Source organism: Aulonocara sp. 'chitande type north' Nkhata Bay, linkage group LG23 (assembly GCF_057382095.1).
Source record: "Aulonocara sp. 'chitande type north' Nkhata Bay isolate Kocher_YH1m ecotype deep benthic linkage group LG23, A_spYH_male_GT1.1, whole genome shotgun sequence".
Classification (NCBI taxonomy): Eukaryota; Metazoa; Chordata; class Actinopteri; order Cichliformes; family Cichlidae; genus Aulonocara; species Aulonocara sp. 'chitande type north' Nkhata Bay.
The window spans coordinates 30,014,015-30,038,969 of NC_141365.1; the positions used below are offsets into that span (position 1 = coordinate 30,014,015).

General features: G+C 39.7%; 1 protein-coding gene across 2 annotated transcripts in view; it reads right to left on the minus strand.

Moving 5' to 3' along the window:
• The window catches only part of filip1l (filamin A interacting protein 1-like), a 110,408-nt gene that overhangs the window by 47,937 nt on the left and 37,516 nt on the right, over positions 1-24,955 (minus strand). For both annotated transcript variants that reach the window (XM_086282266.1, XM_086282265.1), the window contains exons 2-4: positions 17,049-17,376; positions 15,543-15,716; positions 15,262-15,440 (exon numbers count right to left, since the gene is read on the minus strand). In XM_086282266.1, the coding sequence (XP_086138392.1) occupies positions 15,262-15,440; positions 15,543-15,716; positions 17,049-17,366 (671 nt within the window). In that variant the 5' untranslated portion in view covers positions 17,367-17,376. The remainder of the gene's footprint in view (positions 1-15,261; positions 15,441-15,542; positions 15,717-17,048; positions 17,377-24,955) is intronic.

The following is a 24,955-nucleotide window of genomic DNA, read 5'->3' on the forward strand; positions in this document are numbered from 1 at the left end:
TTTTACATGAATTAAAAATATAATTATTCACAATTAAAAAGGAATTCGTTTTTGGTGTTTTATGTCTTTCTTTTTCGTGGCAGTGTTTTCTAGACTGGAGTGTGATTAGCTGCATTTGGGATGATGTTAAGAGCAACATTATTGGTGGAAGTCACTGACACGCAGGGTGCTTCGACTCACTGCGTTGTTTACATGGAAAAGTGTCTTTCATCAAGACGAGGCGCATGTGGTGAGATGTGGCAAAAGTTTCCATACTGTAATGAAGGGGAAAAAAGAAAAAAACCTTTTACCAAAGCAAACTGTATTTGTGTCAAATATGGTCCCTCTGGTGGATTTCTGTTTCCTGTAGGGCCTGGCTTAACTGAAACTTTGTCCCTCAGCCTGAAACAGGATGTGAAACGTGCTGACATGTATTTCCATCATAGACTTGTCAGTATAGAAATCTATTTGAACATGTGCTCTGTCTAAATCAAATTTATCAACGTGTTTAGTTTTTTATGTACATTATTTTACAGTCATTCTACAGTTCACACTTCCAACTACATCACCATCTTTGGTGTTCTTATAGTAAACTCAAGCTATTTAGCTCCTCTTCCATTAAGGGCAACCTTTACTTAAGCTAGTTTTTTTTTTTTTTTTGATTGGCTGTACAACTAGAAGGCCTGAGAGCCTTATTAAAGATAACACTATGACATAATACAGAGTCATGAGGAGGGGGGAACATTCTGAAGCATGAGGTTTGATAATAACAGGATATTTTAAGTGTAAATGCAGTCATGAAAAACTAAGTCCACCCCATGATTCAGTAGCTTGTAGATGCATCTTTAGCAACAAGTCATCGTTGTCTGTATGATTTTATCAGTCTCACATCACTGTGGAGGAAATTGAGGTTTGTATTCATTTACTCACAGCTCTCTTAATGTTCCACCCCAGCATTGCAGTCAGTAAGGTCTGCACTTTGACTGAATGATTGCAACACTTTGACTCTTTTCTTTTTCAGGCTGTTGTAGATCTGCTTCTGTGTTTGGGATCATTGTCCCATTGATCCAGTTTTAACCAAGCTGTCAGACAGACTGTCTCATGTTTGACTCTAGAATACTTTGGTATACAGAAGACTTCATGGCAGACTCAATGACAGCAGGGTGCTAAGGACCTGTGTCTGCAAAACAAGCACAAATCCTCACCCCTCTACCACCATGCTGACAAACATGCTGCAGTGCATCATGGGGAAATGGCTCCACTTTGGTCTCATCTCATCTTTTACTATTTGTTCTGTCGTGAAATTTAACATTTTACATGCTAGCCGAGGCCTGTAAAGTCTGAGAAGTAGCGCTTGGATTTTTTGCATTTTCTCTTAGTTTTTTTGGGTAACACACACCTGGGAAGGTTGTGGTGCTGTCTTTAAACACACCTGCTCCAGTTTTTATGCAGTTGATCACACTGAACGAAGTGGAGTTGATTAGGAGCTCATGGCTGATAATTCCTGTGCCACCAGCATGGGGGTACCTACTTTAAACAAGATTGCATAGAGTTCAGTGAATTATTCAACTTCACATGCCAGCTTAAAAGTTCCACTCTAACATTGAGTAATAAATATTTTTAACACAGTATCATGCGCTTGTACACAGAGAAAAGGTCATTTTTATGTGTTTTCGTGTAGCTATGATGTGATTGGAAGCTTAAAAAGACAAAGGTTGTTTTTAAAATGATTTAGCATATAAAACAGTTACTATTTGGATAGAGTAAGAAATATCCCATCTGCTTAATAACAACAGCACAGGAGTGACTCTTTCTTTGTTAAAAAGAAAATGTCACCACTCTCTGCCTGTTTGCTCAGTTCATTGTGGCCCTGTCCAGATAGCCCATTCACCACTGTGAGACATTGGAGTTGGCAGATACAGGCAGGCTCTTTCCTCCCTCCATATTTCACTCACTATCTCAACACTGACTCGACTGGGAGCACAGGCGTTCACTCATTGTTCAGACACAGCAGCTGCCAGCAACAAGGACGTAAAAAGCGCAACTTTCTCGCTGTCACTTCCTTCCAGCCTGACAGGACAGGAGGGGAAAAATGGCTTCCCTTTGCGGTGTTTTGCCAAGCCATAACTCAACACAGTGTCTGCTGTAACAAATGTGAGAAACAAAGTAAATCAGAGAGATTAGCCCTCGCTGGCGGGTAAAAGTGTCCTCCACAGTGTTTAGCCTGCATGTCGGATTTTCTCTGTTGCCTGCTGCATTTTCAGTCTGGCCATCACTCGCTGTCTCCAGTGCTGGCAGGGGCCACGCACGGTTCACAGCAGGCGTAGAAATGTCATGCTAAGTCTACATTAGCCGCATTTTTTTTCCTCCTTGACCTCCTTCTCTCCACCCTCGGTGCTATTTCCTTTCACAAACAGAAGATTAGCTCATACATCACTCCTGCGGATTCCCAGTCAGCGTAATCATTTGTCAAGCTCTATTCAGTTCACCATTGAGTTGTTCCTGCTCTTTTATAACCCTGACAGATGTTCTAAGTTACAAATATGCCGTTGAAATGCTCAAATAACATTTTGGCTCTGTTCATTTTACTGGAAAACTCTTTATTATAGTTAGTCAAGCTCACCAATCATCGCAAAGAGCTATATCATGCACGGCTTTGTTTTTAATTGCACTCTTTGATTGCAATCCAGTTGAGTCTGTTAATGTAGTCAAGGCTCATGCAAAAGCCCTGAGGTGTTCACTGTTAGGTTTAAAGGAAAATGAACCCTAAAATTATACAATCTCGTATAAACACTGGTTACAAAGGCACTTTTCTCCTCATTGTTAGTGTGGAATAATATGGGGACAATACCTTTTGCCGCGCTAAAAACATCCCACATCTGCTACAGAATTAAAAAGACAAATTAAGAAAATGTGCCTCTTTTACTGCAAAACATTAGCGCTGAGTTTTTATAGCAGAAATGTAATGTTTTAGGAGAATTGCCACATTGAAACACTCAAATCCATTACCTGCACTGCTACAGAAATAGAACACAACGCGTAAGCGCTATTTTAAGCTGGATTCCTCTTTTATAACAAGTCTAAAAAAGGCTGGAAAAGTACAAGCTGCAAGGCCCCGAGTCCTTGTGGTTGGTGAGGTCTAATAGCTACATTCTGTCAGAGAGATGTAATCACATTACGCCATGCAGTGACGAATCACTTGGCCCTAATTACTACCCAGCGCACAGATGTAACGGAGCAATATTTTGACACACGCATTTCATGGCACATGAAAGTACGCTTCATGTGAGCTGTGTCTTTGGCTTCTGTCTCCCAGCACCTTGTGAAGCACTCGTACCTGCACATCTGCAGTACAGAGATGGCAAGCATGTGGATTAAACCATGCATCTGTTAGTGTCTTGTCTCTGTTTTTTTTTAAAGATTACCTCCATATTTTTGTCTTTGATGACTCCCTAATAAAACAAAAACAAAGGGTGATTTGTTGCTCAAAATTTGCTCATGGAGCTGTGACACAAGAAAGTATTATGCTCCAAGGCACACTTTCCAGTTGTGATATACTCATGACCTATAATGTATTAATTCTCATTTCTGAACATGAGTTTTAAATATTTTTTCTCAAAAACCAGAAATCTAATCATGCAGATTTCATATATTCACTTTTTTTCACAGAAAATAAATTAGAAAAAACAAACACAAATCCGTTAGTGAAATGCCGGGTCAGTCACTGGACTTAATTAGATTAAGTCATCACTCCTTTAAAACAAAACATAATTATCCATAAGGAAACACTCCTTAGAAAGTACTTCTGTTAATATTAATAGATAAAGTTGATGAAATCCAAAAGCTTTAAAGGTTAATGAATGAATGAGCTTGTCTTAATCCCATCAACCTTGTTACAGTACATTCAGATAAATGAGGCTGAGGTCAAGAAGACTGTGAAGCCATTTGGTTGTTATCTGGCTAAAGCAGGGAAGGGAGTGTTGGCTGACCAGCACGAATTAGGTCAGTAGCCACTCAGTTTTTCCTACAATGTGGGAACAATACAGTGACGAGCATCAAGACACACAAACAAAGAGCAAGACAGCAAACGCAGAAGGGACTCATCTAATCTCATCATATTTCTATTTCTCAATCATCCATCGTGTCTAATCGAATGTTTTATTTTCCTACTGTGCTGACTGTCTTCAACAGTATGTCCTTGAGTGTGTTCGTGATTTTTTATGACTTGTGTGTTAGATTGCGAAGTGTATCAAACAGGCCTAAGACCTCGGTCACACGGGCCTAGAGACCAGTTGGTGGCCCCCCTGGGCAAAAAATAGGTGTTGTTAGGTGGCTGCTGGCAGTTGCTGTGTGAAATCGTTCACACAGAAGTAAGAGGTTCTGCACAGAAAACCTGCTTGCAATTGCTGTGGTCAGCTGCAGAGTGCTGCAGTTGCAGCACTTTCCAGGAAGATGCCGACTTGTCTGCAAGCACTTGCCAACTGCTTGCCAAATGGTAGTAAAACTGTGCCTTTAGCTACATAAGTAAAAGGTGCAGTGTTTCACACATGTTGGAAGGCACATTATGCCTCCCATGCAAACTATGGATGACTGTGGCAATCTTCTAGCAACTATTGCAATCACAAGGAGGTTTTGGGGTAGTACCCACCAATTTTACCTGGCAACAGGCAGCAACCTTTCGGTCTCTACGATAATGTTTTTTTTATCCATAAACAAACTTCCATCCATGAAGCAGAGCTAACACATGTAACATCTCTGAATATACATTTAAATACATTACTTAAGAAAATGTATAAGCCTACTTGTCTTTTACTGTCTGCCGCTGAAAACATCTTTTAATGGCTTTTAAACTGAACAGACTACAAGTTTTTGAGAAAAGACGACATCACCGTACATTTTAGTGACTGAGCCACAAAGATATGAACTGCTATCACATTGTTGGCTTGTCTGTCTTCTCCTCTGTCTGGATTTAATTCCTGATGTCTAACTAAACCAAAACAAATTTCATAAAGTCTTTGTGATGCTGAATGTGCAAATCAAGCAAGTGTTTTACAAAAATCTGTAATATAACCTGCTTCATGTAGAAGGTGGCACTGAATGTGTTGTACATGCACTAGTCAGCATGAAGAAGAGCTTTCCTTCTCATAGAGGGAACTGTTTGGCTTCAGCTGTTCATTACTGAGATGTGTATTTTCCCAAGCTAACATTTGATTAAAGTTAAATATTGCACAGTTTAAAACTAACCAGACAGTTTCTAACCTTTCAGATCACATTTCTCAATTTCTCAACCTTCATACCAAAAGCTTGAACTTTGCTTGGTACAGGAATGTATGAAATGCGCAAGGCTGAAGCATTTTTGGGAGGAAATAACAGAAATAACAGCCTTTGCAAAAAGTTTAGGCATCACGTGTCAGGTACAGTTGATGAATGAGGCCAACAGTTTCAGGAGCACTGATAATATCTTAACGATGCATAGGTGAAGACGGATCCTTCGCACCCACGGGAATATGCGTTCATACGGCGCGGCAGCTGCTCGACAACTTCCTAAAACACCCCGTCATTCGTGCAAAAACGCTCTTTTATTTGCATAAAACTGCAGAGTTCACAGCCTGCCTCTAAGGTGAACTTGCAGAGGCAGGACCATCATTAATAACCAAAGATCCCAGATCGTAAAAAATCCAAAACTCGTCTGTTCGGTTTCAAAAAACAGGGCAGGACTGGATAATAACATCTCAGCAATGATGAAGAAATCGCTGAAGAATGTTCTCAATTTGATCCACGGGAGTGATGTCACCACCGCTACTGTTAAGTCAACCAAATGGCATGAACATGTATCGTAAGCCCTGCAAACTGTTAAGAGGTGGATGAAGGTTATGTGGTGTTATGTTTGGAGCTACTGTACTTTATATATATACTATAACGCTGATAATAACCCACTGTGCCAGTGAATGACATCAACAAGGTGTTGTTTCAAATTATCTGCAGGCTATTTCCTGTCACACCACCTTGTTCGTTCCTATAAAGGTCTTGAGGCATTTTTCGAGAACTTGTAAAATGCAGTTACAACTGAAGGACTTTTATTGGAAAGTGCACCCGTTTTATTAGTGTTAATCATCAACTTGTGCTGTAATAGAATGACAGCAGCTGCAAACATCTATTCAGTTAGCACGATTTCTGTCTCTAAAATACCACAAATAAATATTTGGCATTTGTGTGCTCTACTTTCAGCCAACATGAGCTGTATTTATGGCCACTTGAAATGGCCTCGAAGAGGCGATTTTAAGTTTGACCAAAAAGTTTGCTTTTCTTAAAAGATTTAAAGGCATAAAATTATAAAGGTATTAAGAAAGAACAAGAATAAAAGCAAAAAATGAATTTTAAAACAATGCTTTCTATTTGATGTAAGATATCATTAATCCTCTGAAAATGCCCCTTAAAGTGAGCCTTTCTAATATGACAGGGGTGGGCAATTAATTTTTCTAAAGGGCCACAGGTAGGACCCAATTATAACTTCAATTCAGTTTTATAAAGACCCTACAGTAATAGCAAGAAACCAAACGACCCCCAGTGATCAAGCACTTGGCGACAGTGGGAAGAAAAACTCCCTTTTAACAGGAAGATCTCCAGCAGAACCAGGCTCAGGAAGGCTGCCACTGGTTGGGAATGAGAGGAGGAAGACAGGACAAAAGACACTGTGGAAGACAGCCAGAGATGAATAATAACTAATAATTAAAGGCAGAGTGGTGTATAAACACAGTGATTAAAGAAATGCTCAGTGCATCATGGGAAACCCCCCAGCAACGTGATCACTTGATCCAGTCCTAACTACAAGCTTTATCAAAGCCTAACCTTAAAAGTAGAGATAGTGTCTGTCTCCCGAATCCAAACTGGGAGAAGAGGGGCCAGAAAGCTGAAGGCTCTGCCTCCCATTCTACTTTTAAATATCCCAGGAACCACATGTAAGCCCGGAGTCTGAGAGCGAAGTGCTCTAGATTGGGTGATGCAGTAGTATGAGGTGTTTAAAATAAATGGGGACTGATTATTCAAGACCTTGTATGTGAAGAGAAGGATTTTAAATTAAATTCTGGATTTAATAGGGAGCCAGTGAAGAGATAAAATTCACATTGAACAGTTTGAGTTCAACTTTTTGGTTGAGCCCTCCACAACAGCCCTAGTTTCTCATGAGGCTCTTTGGGAAAATTACTTGCTGTAATAGACTGTGATCCTAGTCTGTGTAATTCAATGCATAAACTAGTAAAAGTATCTAGAATTTGTCACAATGTCTGCTTTTGTGAGTTTTTAGTCAGAGATATACTTTATTGTGTTTCTTAATGGGGTGACCGTGGCTCAGGGGGTTAGGAAGCACATCTGTCGATCCCCGGGCTCTCTGTCCTGGTCGTTGTGTCCTTGGGCAAGACACTTTACCCTACCACCTACTGGTGTTGGCCAGAGGGGCCGATGGCCCGATATGATTCTGTCAGTCTGCCCCAGGGCAGCTGTGGCTACAACCGTAGCTTGCCTCCACCAGTGTGTGAATGTGAGAGTGAATGAATAGTGGCATTGTAAAGTGCTTTGGGTGCCTTGAAAAGCGCTATATAAATCCAATCCATTATTAATTTTTGTTTTTTCACTGTGTCATCTGTGATTCTCTGGCTTCTTTTATTTCCTCTTCAATTAAACTCACATGATCCAAAAAAACGAGACAAAATACAAACTATACAGTTGCTACCTAAAAGCTATTTTAATTCTTTTTTTGACTATAAAATAATCTCAAACAACCATACTTGTTATGTGTTTCACTGACATTACGTCACAGAGTTTCTCTGAGTTCGTCTCATTGGTTTATTTGCTGTCACCGACAGTTGTGCAAACTTTAAATGATAGAGACAGCAGGTTGATTTGGATGTTTGACTCTTGCATGACAGCATAAGCTGGAACCTGTCACACTAACATCAGTTAGAAGATACTCGTGGTAATAAAATTCCCTCCCTGCTCTGTAGTTTTCTGCAAAAGAACAAAGGTGAGCAAATGGCCTGTTGAGGCATAGATGTGTGTGTGTGTTTGTGTGTATCAGCGAGCTGAAGTCATTCCACGAGAGTGGAATTAAAGCCCGGTGTGATGTGGTGTCTTTCATACTGTACATGCTGAAGCCATAGCAGGCGCTCTTAAAACATAGACGGCTGTTTCAGCTCTCCTTAAACAAGCGATAAGTGGCTTTTTCCTTTCAGAAGTCAAAGTTTTGGGGTTTCTTTTATTATTTCAAGCCCTCTATAATAATATTTTGGAAGGAGCGCAGAGTTTAGCAGTTTCTCTGAGTTCGTCTCATTGGTTTATTTGCTGTCACCGACAGTTGTGCAAACTTTAAATGATAGAGACAGCAGGTTGATTTGGATGTTTGACTCTTGCATGACAGCATAAGCTGGAACCTGTCACACTAACATCAGTTAGAAGATACTCGTGGTAATAAAATTCCCTCCCTGCTCTGTAGTTTTCTGCAAAAGAACAAAGGTGAGCAAATGGCCTGTTGAGGCATAGATGTGTGTGTGTGTTTGTGTGTATCAGCGAGCTGAAGTCATGTTTAAAGTAACATCTGTTAAAGGTTAAGATGCCGCTCTTGCTCTCACACCCCTGCTGCTCCTGCAGTGCTCAGCGCGCGATGAGGTCATCATTCATGTATGGCTGCTCAATTGACAATTAATCGGTGGGGAACCGGGTTCATCCCGACCCCCTGCCCGGATTTACATCCTCTTTAGAGGTTGCAGGGAGGAGGTCAATCGCAGGCCTCCTGCTATGAAGAGTGAAAGAATTAAAAAATGGCCGTGGGCGATGAGGAGTTTCTAAACATACAGGCTGAACTTTGAGTGAATTTAGTGAAAGATGGGGGGGAATAAGGTTTGTCCACTTTCAAACGCTGCTCCACATTACCCCAGGATGCAATCACAACTTGCAGTTTTCCAGGACCCAGTTAAAGGAAATGATTACATGCAGCTAAAATGCATCATATAACAGTGGATTAACGAGAGTGGAATTAAAGCCCGGTGTGATGTGGTGTCTTTCATACTGTACATGCTGAAGCCATAGCAGGCGCTCTTAAAACATAGACGGCTGTTTCAGCTCTCCTTAAACAAGCGATAAGTGGCTTTTTCCTTTCAGAAGTCAAAGTTTTGGGGTTTCTTTTATTATTTCAAGCCCTCTATAATAATATTTTGGAAGGAGCGCAGAGTTTAGCAGAAACCACTGAGCAAACTTTGTGTTTTGTATGGGAGAAGGACTAAAATGGTGTTTGCTTAAGCTCCGTGGGGGATTCTCCCTTTCTTCTTGCATGAGGCAGTTGTGATGACATGTCTGCCTCTTTAAAGGGTGACTGAATGGTTATATAACAGAAAAATATGCTCACTAGATCTCGTTAAGTCTGCCTTGTGATCAGCACTGAGATCCTTATTCACTAGACTTACATGAAAGATTTATTATGAAGCTGCTGCCAGAAACCGATCGAGTCCTTCAACAATGATTACGTCACCATTGGTTCCTAATGAATGATATGATCCATGCAAGCATAGCAGATATGACGCATACGATTGTGAAAGTCTGTGCTAAGATTGACATAGGGTAAAAATAGGAAAAAAATATAAATCAGGAGATATTTCACAACCTTCTTAAGTTTCACTTTGATTTCCTTCTTACTTTCACTTTTCCTCATAGCTTTTTTGTTGTTGTTGTTGCTTCTTTACACAGCCAGTAGAGGTTTACTCGTGTGCCGTACTCATACGTTGTCAACTATATTCTTTGTGATACAACCACTGGTCACGAGGGAAAATTTGTATGTATGCTCTCACATTGCATAGAAGACAGACTTCTCTGCAAACTCAAACTTGAAAAGGCAGGATGCAAACCGAAAACGGTAAACGGTTGCTTTCAAAGTAAAAGTTGTGCCTCAGTGCTACAAGTAACATGTTTTAAAAGGCACAAATTTTACTTTGAAGGTTAACGCTGCAATGTTGCTTCAGGTCCTCATTGCACTCTTTTCCACCTTTTCACTACCACTCAGAGAGTAATTAACGAGTGTTTGCAGACAAGTCGTACGGTTCATTCAAACTGTGGGCAATTGGGGAAATCTGATTTGGTCTATTGCAGATTCTGTTGATTGCCCACAGTTTGCATGATTGCTATTGGAATGAACATTCTAGAAACCAGTGGTTGCCAAGGGGTCACTGACTGGTCTTAAGGCCTGCATGACTGGGCCTTTAGCAATCAATTTGATAGTGATAGTGACAGTTTGCCAACTGGTAGAGGAATACTAATTTTTCACTTGCAACTGCTGGTTGCCATATGGTTGTAGACCATTATCTAGGCTTGTTTGACTGAGGCAATGACATTTGACTTTACAGAGGCACACATACGAAAAGGTGGAGAAGTTACTGACATATGATTTGGGGTCATGTAACTGAACCCTCAGCAGGTAACAGCTTCCACAAATGACAACTTTGGCTGTATTCTTTGATCGTTGGTTAACTCCATGTTAGATGTGTAGCACATAAGCCTGAGCTCACAAATTGATTCATCACATCAAATTGTACAAAAATGCTGACTATTTTAAATCTGATTTTGTAGCATTTAACCAAAAATCTAATAGTTGGAAAGTGATCAACACTAGCAGAGTGAGTTCCAGGAATTCATTGTGCACTAACTCTGAAAACCCACCAGCTAGTCTGCTTACTTGGCCTCTGTGAATGAGAGCCAGTTTTACGGGGCTTCTGGTGTAGTCGGGATATTAGATAGCAGATAAAGAAAGTGACATTCCAGACTTCTTGTTCCATGTGCCATTGTTCACTCTGTCTAGCTGCTAAACCTGCTCAAATGTGACATGTTCAGTAGAACTTGGACTAACCCAAATGAAAACCAGAAGGTAAGAAATATGACCCCTTTCCATACAGAATCTTCATAGTCATTTTCCATTATTTGCCACTCATAATCCCATCTGAAACCTTTATCTTCCCTTTCAAACAGGGATGTTAGCAGCTCAGCAGGTCTTGTTTGTTTGAGACAAGTGCATCATCATAACCAATAGAAATGCTGGCCAAGACTCAATAAGTACAAATGAAGCTGTTAATAAATACATAGCATAGTGTACAACTGGGTTTTCCTGCTGGCTGTGATAACTATATGCCCTTTTATTTATGAACCAGAAAAGCTACCCACAGTCACTCAAGAGAGCACACTTACATCATTACCATATAGTATAACTTATAATTATCCAAGTGGCGACACTGAGAACTATAATGTCTCATGTGAGGATTGTCTGGACAAACAGGGAGGGGAGGGGAGGTAAGAGGACACCTCTGAACACACAAGTTTGCCTAATAATGTTGGATACACACATACTCAGCTAATACACAATCCAGAGGCCAGAAGACAGTGGCAAATGTTCAATGCCTTTACACACAGACTTGAGCTCATGCTAAAGTCTACTGGCAAGCTCATTATCAAAAAAATAGACCCTTGTCCACTATTTCCATGGTATTCTGGCATGTTGTTGAACATGCACTATGACTGATACTTTTCAGAGCTTTTGGGTAAGTTTTCTTCTTTTCTTTTCTTTTTTTTTGTTCTCTCAGTCATATAAATCTTTTGCCTTTTCTCACAAGGTAATTAGCTCGACCCTGGACAGGGGTCTGTTTTTCATGGCAGCCTGTCCTTCCTGACATGCTCTTTGACAAAGCCCAGACCATCGTCACACTGCCCTCTCGATCCAACTCAAACATTCTGCTATGGCTGAAGTGCAATGATGTGATTGTCCCAAATAGGTCACGGGCCGCTGTCCAGCTGTGTTTCCCTTGTGAGATTAATTGCCGAGATAGTGTGTGTGTGTGTTTTTTGCCTGTGTGTGTGTGTTGCAGGTGAGTTTCCAGGTTAGTGCACACACTGTGCTTGTGTATGATATGTGATATTGCTGAGGAAGCAGTAAAAAGAGTGCGGCCCAGTAACTGCTCTCTATGTGACATTTACAGAAGAAATCAGACATGTTTCCACCTCAGACCTCCAGCTGCCTCTGTCTTGGCTTGCAGTGCTGAACATGACTGCTAAATAATTCATCATAGCTTCATCTCATATTACAATATTTTTCTCCACTGGAAGTGTTAGGACTTCTGCAATATTCAAAAATATACATTCAGGGATGTTGGGCTAAATGCTAACATTGTCATGACCAAGACAGCATGATGATGATAGCAATTACCATTTCAGACTTAATAATTGTCATTTCATGTCATTTAGACTCTGTTTTATTTCATTTATTTTATTTTATTTTTGTTTTGTCTGAGCACATACGTGTGTGTATTTACATATATATTCGTATTTGTAAATGCAAGTATGTGTACTTGTGTATATATTGTTTTTTTCCTGTATATGTCTGAAATAAAGATACAATAACAAATAACAATTAGCTTAAAGTACCAAATACCATATGGACAAAAGTATTGGGCCACACATTTTAATTTTAAATTCAGATGTTTTCAAGTCCATTGCCACTGGGTTATAAAATCCGCACTTAGCCATGCAGTCTGCCTTTACAAACATTAATGAAAGAATGCATGGTTGTAAAGAGCTTCCAGAGTTTGGTAATAGGATGCCACACTTTATTTCTGAGTTTATTTCTAAACATTATTCCTTCCTAGATATTTCACAATCAGTTGCAAGTGGTATTATTGCAAAGTAGAAGTTTTAAGGAACCACAGCAATGCTCTGCTGACTCAACAGCTGCAGCACTTTAAACCTCCTCTGGTATTAACATAAGCATCAAAAATGTGCACCAGGTGTTTTGTGGCATGAATTTCAGTGGGCGAGCAGCTTCTCTCAGTCCGAGATGACAAGCTTCCAGCATCTTACTGCAGTCTTTTAGTGTAATAAAATTTCCCATATTCGCACTCAACCTCGGTCAGGAATTATTTTTGCACTCAAAGTAACCTTAGGCTACACAGGCTACACCTTTTAGGCCTTGAGCTTGGCATTGTGGCGATATGATCTACTGCATAGGGATTTTTCAGCTTTATTGAAGCCATTAGAAGAGCTACACCAAAAATGTAAACTTTGTGGTGGTTATAGCATTCATTGTTAGATTTTATAAATCCCTGCACTACACTGGGTCCAACTAGGTAATGTTAGAATATGTTACTCTGAAAGCAAATTAAATTGGTGGACTGATGCATCAACAATGCACTGAGGAAAACTGATTGTGGTTTGTGCTAAGCTGTAGTGCACAGGACACTGTATTAAGAAAGGTGTGTATAAACCTTCAGATTTGAGCAGTTGTAATATACTGCTGCTGATCTTGGAGAGTTTAAAGAATTACATCATAGCACATCATGAAATGGCAGCACCAACAGTCAGTGTCCCTCGTGCTGAGCTGCTGCCTCAAAGCTTCACTGGCAACGAAATGCAGACTTAGCCCTTATGACAGTTTTCCAGGGATGTGGTTTCCCCCCCATTTCATAAATATCCACAGTGCTACCATAAAGCAGAACTGTAAATGTAAAGCTTATTTGTCTTTTTAAGCGCACATGTAAATTATCTGTCCTGCCTTCCATTCCTGGTCACTGGATTAACTCCAGAAACAACTCTTGGTTTGTTCCAGGTTTTTGCAAAGTTGTTCAATAAAAAGTGATAGTAAAAGTAAAAGACCTGGGCTAGGTCATGGGAACAAAAGTATTGGATGTTTTGTTTTTTATAGGGGATCTTCCTCCTGTTCCTAAAGAACACTGATTTATTGCTAACACTATTAATGAATACATTAATTATTATTATTACATTTATTTGGTGACACTGAGTGGCTTGAGTTGGAAGGAGGCTGGCTGTCTGTCGATATCTCATATTATCAGTTCAAGGGAAAAGATTCAAGGGGTGGCTGTAGCTCAGGTGGCTGTAGCTCAGGTGGCAGAGCAGGTCACTAATCAGCCACTAATCAGAAGGTCGGTGGTTCGATCCCAGGCTGCCTCCTGGCTGCATGCTAAATATCCTTGGGCAAGATACTAACCCCATGTTTGCCTACTGGTGGTGGTCAGAGCGCCTGTGCCCGGCAGCCTCGCCTCTGTCAGTGCGCCCCAGGGCAGCTGTGGCTACAATGTAGCTTGCTGTCGCGTGTGTGTGAATGAGTGAATGACTGAATGTAGTGTAAAGCGCTTTGGGGTCCTATGGACTAGAAAAGCGCTATACAAATGCAGGCCATTTACCATTTGATCACTCCTCGTGTACTTGCCCTCTGCTGGCTAAAATGGTTTAACCTCCTAAGACCCGAACTCTTTCATGGCATTCATTTTTAATTTCTCTTTGCTATTTGGGCTGATTGGAACCTGACGAATGTAAAAACAAAGAATTACCTGATTTTTTTTTTCTTTTACCTGATTTTTGTTTCTGAGAAAAATGAGATCCACATATGAGGACGTTTGTTTTAAATTTCAATAGTGGCAGTATAATGTCCTCGTAAGTGGATATCAGGCCCCTGTAGAGAAGAATTTTGTATTTTGGTCTAGACAACCCAAAATATGATGTCCACATATGTGGAGTCCAGGTCCTAGGAGGTTAAGAGGACCTCTCACTCCAAAGTCAACACTGACTCAGAAAGACACTCATATCATCGCGACAGTGAAGCAATTGGAGATGGCAGCTATTGTTTAAGAAAGAAATCAGCATCAGCTGTAATTCTAGCTTCAGCTTGATACAATGCACATGTTTGGAGTCGCTGCCTGTTGGAGGTCAATGAAACATGAAGTGCAGGTTAGAATGGCTGTCCTGCAACAGTTTGATTTACATCACTTCACATATAAACATCTACTTCAAGAAGAACTCCAGAGCTTGACTACTTTTGTCCATGTAAATGAAGCTCCAGGAAGCCTTCTGGGTTTCTAAAATCTGATAAGCGTTCTAAAGTGATGCCACTTGAGATGAGATCAGTTGTGCTGAAGACTTTAAGTTTCCTCATGGACTCCATTTTAAACACAACAAGAGAATAGCGCAATAAAAATCTGCTGTAATGCAGTTGAAGGGCATCCAGAATCTTTTAAATCAGACATTATAAATTATAGAGTGACACTGACGCCCTTTCCCTTAACCCAGAGTGAGATTTCCTGTATTCGCTATCAGATTATAGGTCACCAGATTTCTCCAAGGAAACCAGCATAAACACAGTCAGACACTTCCATACTGAAGCAAATTGTGATTGCCATTTTTGGTGGGACTGCCAGTTTTCTGACTGACTGCCCAACTTCTCCTGGTAGTTCGTGCACTGACCTCTCTCGCTCCTGCTCCAGCAGGTTGGTGAACTCGTCACTCTTCTTTATGAACTCCCCGTGGTTCCTCTTCTCATCTTCCAGCTTGTACAAGGTCTGCTTGTGTGATTGTTCCACCATCAGCAGCTGCTCTAGCATCCGCCGGTGCGTCTCCCTCTGCTTCTCCACTAGCTTATCCAGCTGTGATGGGAGCAAATAAAAAACATCTGTCATGTCTGGACTGTACTGCATTGCTTGGACAGTGGATTAGTAGATTAGAGATTTTGAGTGACTGTTTGTTACCTCTGCCATGGGTTTTTCATAGATGTCTTCCTGGAAGATGTCACACTTGCCCTGGATGGCGTCTCTCTGCAGAGCTTGCAGGACCTTCTGTGGTGTGACAAAACCATATTTGGCCTCCAGCAGGGCCAAGTCAATCTTCTCTGCCTTCAGCACTGTGATCACCTCATCTCTGGCCTGCAGTGAGGGAAGAAAAGGAATGTGGCTGGTTTGAACTTTGTATTGCAGGATTAATATGCAGTGGGATAAACTGTTTTCCTGCTAATGTGCAGCAGCAAGATAGCAAGAGTCTACGTTCTGCAGTTACCATGGATTGTATGGAAACATTGTGGAGCACTGTTGAAGTAAATTGACAAATATATTAGGATTTTTTTATTTTTGTGCATAGATCCACCTTCTGTCATTTATTTGTGTCTACATCACAGGGACAGTAGTCTAAAGAGAAAAGCCCAGACCTCCCTATCCCTGCCCACCTCCTCTAAATTGGCAGATAAATCACAGAAATATTGAGCATTTTTCACTCATTAACATGAGCCAAACTGATTAAATCTAACAAGAAATGAAACGGACCAAGGCTAAACACCACCATTTACAGGATTACTGTTTCCTGTATAGATTCACATGCCAGAAACCCACAAAAGGTTTTTCTCTGCGGTGAAAAACACTGAGTAAGTTTCAGAAGCTATGCAAGCTATAGAAGGCCAGTGAGGGACCCAGAGTGAAAGCTGAGTGACTGTCGAGCCCAAACAGCCAGACTCTTAACTTCAACAGGTAACAAGCAGGTGAGCAGTCAGGCTGCAGCTGCCCTTTCTACTTGTTCACATTTCTAAAGCCGAATCACTGTGGAGATTGCTTTTTTGTGCTGGTTTTCATCTTTGCTTTGTGCAGCCAGCTTTGTATTCTACTAAGAGAAAGATCTTAGAGACGCGTGTGTGTCTGCATTAGGGATTTGTGTTGGTGTGTGGGGTTGTAGCCTCAGATTTATTACTTTTTACCAGGAGTAATTAAGTTAGGTACTGTATTACTTTCAAGAAAAGTGTTCAGTGTTATATTTGTAAAAAATACTTTTTTGAGTAATGACTCCAACACTGATCACAACAAAGAGGAGAAATGCCTCAACAGACTGGAAAACATTTGACCCACAGCATGCAATTCACTGTCATGAGTGTCATTTCTTTATTGTTGCTTAGCAATGGTGGTGACTCTCAAAATGGAGCCAATGAGAATCGATAAGGGAATCGATAAGGAATGAAATGAATAACTGATAGTGATAATGGAATCAATAGAAATTCTTATCAGTTTCCATTCCTACTGCCAGGCGATTCTCGGCTCTAGTGTAGGAAACAGGAAGTAGCCTCAGCTGTCAGCTGTCTGTTAACACAGACCAACTTGAGAGCGCACTAAGCCAGGGGCTGGTGCTATGTCTGCAGGCCTACCTGCTGCTTTAATGGTTATATGTTGTCTGGGCTAAATCCACATTCCCCTAGTCATCTCTACTGTTTGGGTTACCTGTAGCTCTCCTTCAAGCAAACTCAGAAGAAAGACAAGGTCATCACGGGAAAGGTCCCTGCCCTTCTCCCTTCGACCACCCTTGGCAGCGCCGCTGGCACTGCTGCTGCACCCACTTCCTCCTGCGCTAGTGCTCTTCTTGGGAGTCTTGTTGTTCCTCTGAATGGTGCCGGTGTCGTCTGGTGGCTCGCGGTGTCGACCGCGACGCTCTGCCCTTCCAGAGGGCTCATCTCGCTCTGTAGATCTCTTGCGAGTGTCTGCCTGCTGCGTCAGCTTGGCCTTGGTTACGTCCTCCAGACTGTTGCTGCGGGATCGCATGTTCGTCTACCTGTTCAGTGAGGAACACGCTTGTTACTGTCTGTATGCAAATAAATGTACATTTATATATTTGTCTTTTCTGTCATTCGTTTTTGCATAAAGTCAAGAGGAACGGAAAAGAAACTGAACATATAAAGTGTCTGAAAACTGATTTCATTCATAACCTTCAATTAAAGGACAATGTCACAATGTCATCATTTACATTGATTTTATGGGCAAATATTTTAGGCCAAGAGTGTCAAACATAAGGCTCAGGGGACAAAATCGGCAAAGACTCCAACTCCAAAAAACTCAGATGGGCAGTTTTGAAACAAGTGAAGAATTACATAGTTTTGACCTTTAACTGTATTTTCATTAGTTTTACAGCTTTTCCCCCATGGCCATTCATTCATATTACAACAGACAGTAATAGATAAGCAATTAAACAACAAAAACCTTTCTGTTTTTTTTACTACAACAATCCACATCATCATCATTATTATTATTATTATTATTATTATTATTATTATTATTATTATTATTATTATTATTATTATTATTATTATTATTTTAAAAGAGAACATCTGTGATGCCTCAAAGACCTCAAAGGCATTTACACTATTCTGTATCTCTTTTCAACTACAGTTTTCACCGCTTGTCAAATGAAGATTCTGAGAGTAAAAGGTCAACACTACTCGGACTGTATTCATTGACAAAGGTTAGCTAGGTGTTTAATCAGAGTTGCTACACTCTGCAACAGAACACTACAACATCTTCTGTGAATTACCACAAAAAGTTTAATGGCATGTCATGGCAACAAGCTACCAGAACTTCTTCTGTAATTTTACACATTTATTACGTATAATTTTTTGCGTGTCATGGCGACAGCTTTCTTTCATTTACTACAGTAGCTTTGTTGCAGGAAATCTGAGATGTACATTAGGACTTGCACTTCTTTCTCTAATACAAACACATCTCAGGGATTAAGGGTGTAGTTAAACTTCTTTATACGAATAGAAAGGGGAGTCTCACTGGTCCGGCCCACTTAAGATCAAAGTGGGCTGTACAGTGAGTTTAACATCTCTGATTTAGGCCTTAGTGGGTAAAGGTGCCATTTAAGAGCCCTCTTCAAATGCTTGACAGGTGCACTTGCAGGACTGGTTCTGCAAGCATATTTAAAGAGGGCAGAGGAACAATGAAAATAGTCCACCAGATATACTCTTTCAATGACAGGAAAAGTATTTAAGAGGGGACCTTTCTCATCAGTGTCTTGTCTTTATCCTGAAGCATGTTTTTATCAACATGCTGGACTCCACATGGGGATCTCATCACACACCATCAAAAACAGCAGATGTAACCTGTCATCGTCCAGAAGTAGGTCATAAACTAGACCTGCATCCAGTTCCATATTTGCAATGCGTACAGCGCGGCGGCATGTCGTCATTCCCTGCTGTGTTATTACTAGTCACTCAGCGGAATTGATTCATCATCACCACGTCGTACCACCGACCACAAAGCCCGATTAGTCCACCAATTTTCTGACAGCACCAGAACCGTTTTTGGACTCTGGACCTTTAGTCCTGTCGCAGCGAATTACCCAGAACTGCTGACAGTCATTAGCAGCTGGTGAATTTTCCCAGAAAGGGCTTTATTTATTTATTTTTAACATAGAAAAAGCAGCCAAAATCAGTCAGACCCCTGAGTTCTGTAGTTTTAATGTGTACCTACTCTGTTAGTTTTATATATGATGATAGGTGGGCCCAGAGTGTGGTTAGAAAAAGGGTTAACATTAGGGTAGATGATGTTGTGTGCTATGAATAAAAAGCATCGTGGCTACCTACCAAGGTCTGTTTGGCATATACAGTGTGCCTTTGTGGCATCTGGTTTAGGAATGGGCTATTCAGGGGCTCATTGACTATGACAAATCAAACTACAGTATGAAAAATAGATGAATGCAAGCTACAAGCTTGTGGGCAAAGAAACCCCTTTGAAAGCTCTTTTGCAAAGTAATTTATTACTTTTTCAGCATTATGCTCGGCTAAAGTAAATATATTCAAAAGACAAACCAGAACTGAAACATGCTGAGACTCATTTGTGTTTGATGTCAGAGAGAATAAGCTGCCCAAAGGCATTAGATCATAATTCATCCGGCTCCACTCACATCAAAATGAGTCCAACTAACTGAGCTCAAAGTGGCAGTTCTGGCTAACAGACATATTTCACAACAGTATACTTGGTTACATTTATTTTGTCATTTGTAACTGAGCAACATAACATAATGCAATACTGTACTCCTGGTAAATAGATATGAAAGGGACAGTGACAGAAATACTGGGATTAGAGTATGTTGATTTTCTTTGAAAGGGAACCAACTAAAGCAGCTCGAAATGACAGCAAGGACAAGGAAAAGGGAGGTAAGATGCTACTAATAAACAGTTAATAACAGAACAAGTCATATATATATATAGAACAAGTTATACATATACAAATACATATATATATATATATATATATATATATATATATATATATATATATATATATATATATATATATATATATATATATATAGATATATACAGAGGTGTGGACTCGAGTCACATGACTTGGACTCGAGTCAGACTCGAGTCATTAATTTTATGACTTTAGTTCTAAGACTTGTGACTTGACTTGGACTTTTACACCAATGACTTGGGACTTGAATTGGACTTGAACCGGTTTACTTGAAAAGACTTGATATTTTACCCCAAATATAAAATTTAACATGCATATTATATAGAGATTGAAAATGTGACGTCATTCACGGGTAGAACCGCAAAGGATTCTGGGAACTCGTGGCAAGCGGTACTAGCGCACGCAGGCTTTCAATTGAAATCAGTCACACAGCGATAAAAAGAAACACAAAAATGTCAAGAAGCCGTTGTATTATTAACTACAATAGCCGGTCGCATGACAGCCACGGGAAGCCGACGGGTAAAGAGATCGGTTGTTATCGGATTACGTCGTTGAAGAGAAATTGTTCGAGCCATGTTTCCGAAGTAACAAAGACGGCCTGGATTGCAGCCATTCAAAGATCAAATATAACGTCCCAGAACACTCCAGCTCACAGGTTAGTCTGCTCCAAGCATTTACACAAAGGTCAGTCTGCTGTTGTAGTTAATGCGTCATTTTCATAACATAATTAGTGATATAGGTTACAAGCAAGTCTGGCGCTGAACAGAAATTGTCGCGCTATGCTCCTTTGTTTATTGTGCATAAATAGTGAATTGTCCTGACACAATATTGCGTTTCGCTTCTGTTATTATGGTACATTGACAAAAACATATACTTTTATTCACAGAATAAAACAGTTGTTTTGTATCACTAATTGCCCAGTGCGATTACAGCATACAATATTATTGTCACTGCTACATTTCTGTAAGGCGTACCAGAAATTATTTCCACTACTAATTAATTACCGTTAAGCTCAAAGGTTATATTAATAAACGGATAACGAATGTGTATTTATGAAGACTATTTGTGAGACTGGTAAACTTATGATACGTATGATGGTCTTTACTTTCTACACGGTGCATTTCAAGGTCCTGTACCCATCCATCGGTAAACTGTACCTGGGCTTGTTGCAGTGACCGGAAGTTACTAAACTTCACGAGTGTATGCACTCACAAGAACCGTATGATTATAAATATGCATATAAATATGCTACGATGAGATAGCTGACTTCATCTAACTAGCAAATGTTGTCCAGGCTACGTTGGTGATGCAGTTTTTTTAATGTATATGATATTTTTGTCATGCGATTTTAAAGCCAGTGTTGTGCCAAAAAGTGATTGTCTGCCAAAAACTGATTTCCAGTGTTTCTGTGTATTTTTTATGTGTAATATCTTTACGTATGTTCGTAAATAGACTTCGGTGAACAGGGGATACAAAGGGGTTACATAAAGAATTAAAAAATTATCTGTTTTTTAAGTATCTTTACAACTTGTACTTACATTATAACCAATCCGGTCCTTTATCCCCACTTAAAATATTTTTACAGAACTATTGTAATATTTGCTGCCATTTCTGCTGTCCTGTTGGGCAACTTACTCTTACAAAATACATTTTTAATGTTAATGAGATTTTTTTTACTGCATAAATAAAGGTTATATAAAAGTCGCTGCCAAAAACTGATTGCGGCTTGTATCTTGCTACACGAATGTTGTTTGTGGCTCAAGATGACTTTATGTCATCCATAAGGGATGCATTTGACATATGTTTAACATATTATAGCCCAACAAGTTACTTATAGCACTTTAAATATGAGCAATCGCTTTTTGGCAAATACCGGAAATCAGTTTTTGGCAGACAATCACTTTTTGGCACAACACCGGTCCTACAACCGCATCCAAGAATAACATGCAGCTTATCTCAGAACTGTCGGTGAAAATTATTCTTGGAGCTAGGTTTAATTGAGCTGCATTTTAAAGAGGTGCAATTTCACAATTTGTGTATATTTTCTAAGTTCACTATTTTGTCATGTGTTGAGAAAAACACAGATTTAAAAATTACATGGTCTAATATTTACATTTAGCATAACTGCAACATACTTTTTTTTTTTTTTTTTTTTTTAAAGACTCGAAAGGACTTGAAATTCAAAATTTCAGACTTGTGACTTGACTCGGACTTTTACACCAGTGACTTGAGACTCGACTCTGACTTGCCTGACATTACTTGAGACTTGACTTGAGACTTGCAAAACAATGACTTGGTCCCACCTCTGGATATATATATATATATATATATATATAGATAGATAGATAGATAGATAGATAGATAGATAGATAGATAGATAGATAGATAGATAGATAGATAGATAGATAGATAGATATGTGTGTATATATATATATGTGTATATATATATACATATATATATATATGTGTATATATATATATATATATATATATACATATATATATATGTATATATATATATGTGTGTGTATATATATATATATATATATATATATATATATATATATATATATATATATATATATGTCTCATGTATGTGCAAACATACATGATTCTTTTTATGTTTGACTGATTCGTAGGTCAGATTTGCATGGCTTAACACACAAAAAGATTATCTGAAAATGGTCAGGTACAAAGACTGGACTGAAAATGAGTGAAAAAGCAGCCAATGACCAAAGAAAAATGTTAAAATTGGAAGCAATGAAGGTTAGGTCAAACCTTTTGTACAGTAGTATATGTAATGAAATACTAAAAGTCCATGTTTCATCTACATTGTGCTGTACTTAAGGCACGAGTAAAGAATGACAACATATCTGAAGGAGACTGTCATGGCCACCACTGAATGCCAAAAGTCAAGGTGTAGTAAATCATTCCAGCGCCCGCTGTTCTATCATATCCTCTTAGTGTTTAGATTTCAGACACACAGTTTGCAGTAAAAACATGTTGTAGGTTTTTGCTTCTTTATACGATTTAAAACTGTCTTTAAACTGCAGATTAAAATGAGTGGAGTCAGCCAACATCTGAGTTTACCACAATCGTATCTTAAATGTTTTTTTTAAACATCAAGGCAAAATGTTTGTGTAGGTGTGTGCCCCATTTTTTAAAGCTCCAGTCAGAACAGCTGAGTCACTGACCATATCCCACTGCAGGCTTAAGAAAATAGGGTTTTTAAGAGGATTCCCACATTTTTAAGTGGCTTCAAAATAAAGATAAAAAAGCCTTTTAATACAGTCAGGTACAAGGACTGGACTAAAAATGAGTAGCCTGGAGAACTGTTGCTCAAGACCACTTTAGAAGTTACAAGAAAGTCTGACAGCTCAGAAGCAAAGTATGAAGAAATGAGGGGTGGATCAGAACTTTTAATTACAGTACAACAGTCAATCATTTACGTTAAATTTTATCTCAAGTTGCCTGACCAGGAAAGCCACTTCATTCACTTCACCTATAATAAAACTCCAGTTTCCTCTTCCATTTGTGTTAAATACAATTCTACTGGAAGCATTTTACATACAGTGAACATCTACTCAGAAAACAGAAGACCAACTTTAGGGCTGTGCATTCGTATTAAAAATTACAGATCACATTAGCTTTTAAAAAAACAACAACAACAACAACACATACCATGAAAGTTACAAAAGTTATTATTTTAGCCTATGTCATTCCAGCGTTGTACTCCTCCATCATCACAACAGGATGTCTGGCCCAACAGCCATATGTTTGAGTGTGGCTCAGCTACACCTGCCCAGCATATTTGGTGATACCCCAGCTACACCTAGGCTTGTGATCTGTCCCCATGTGCACTCTGTTTGAACTGTATCTGCTTACTATTTAACACAAAGTTCAAGTCATATTTTTAATCCTAATACAGCCCAATTGGAACAAGGAAAGAAACAGTGTGTTTGACTCGACTCCTGCAGTTCGTGTCCAGCCTCTGTGTGAGGCCCTCTGACAGTTTATGAGTAAGAAAGATGGCTGGCTGATTGCATTGTGCACACTCTAGGCAAGGCGCCACATGATTCAGAGCTGAGGTAATTCCCTGCAGTCTAAGACAGACTCCACATCGGCTTACTCAGAGATCTGGGCTACAGGCGATAGACAGAGCTCTTCGAAATGTGTGAGCAAGTGTGTCTGTGAAGAATTAAGTAATGTGCTTGCAATATGTAAAGCAAACATGCGGTTCAGTCTGTGTCATCAGAACAGTAAGTGTCCTAATGAAACACAGCTATTAGTCACTACAGCACAACTGCAGCCTGTTCAAGTTCACAAATGCAAGATACATATTTGGGGCTGGAGAGCGCAGATTTGATCGGGGATTGCGCAACAAATCCAAGGGTCACAGACATGTAAAGCCCTGCTGGGATTCTTACATGTGCAAGTATCACGTATCTGCAAAATTTCCAAGATGGATCAGAAATACATCACATAGTTCATAAAAAAAATGAAAATGTTCACTGAGGGAACAGGAAAATAGCACAGGATCAGATCGGATCTGATGTTTCTCCAAATCAGTCCCCTGCAGTCCTGGTGGGAGTCAAATAAATTAGTTTTGAGATCAGCATTGTATCTCGGGTGAGTGATGTCCCTGATTTTTCTGATCTGTATTATTGGTTACAGGAAGCCAAGATGAAAGCAAAGAAATCTTTGGAAACATTCAAATGGGTGTGCGAAAGCAAGCCGGCCAGCTGTGCTGATGTATTTTTAAACAGATGGGAAACTAATTTGTTTGACTGTAGTTACAAAGCACAAAACACCTTTCTTTTTTCTTTCTAAATGTAAGGGGGTAAAAAAACAAACAAAACGATTTGATGGAGCAGACTTCGGCTGATCGATGCGATAACACTGGAGTTAATCGCCGTTAACTGTTAAAATCCCATCATCTGCTCTGCAGCATCAGCAGCACCATCCAAATCTAAATAAACACAGGATGTAAATAGACATTGGAAGGCAGCAGTGCCAAGAGAAAGCAAAGCTTACAAACAAAGCAAGATAAAACTAACAACAAAAAAAAAGATGCTGTTTGGAAATTTCTTTCAGGCCTTCCATCACCCGAGGAGTCGGAAAAACAATAGCTCTTAAAAGCTGGTGTGAGGCCATAT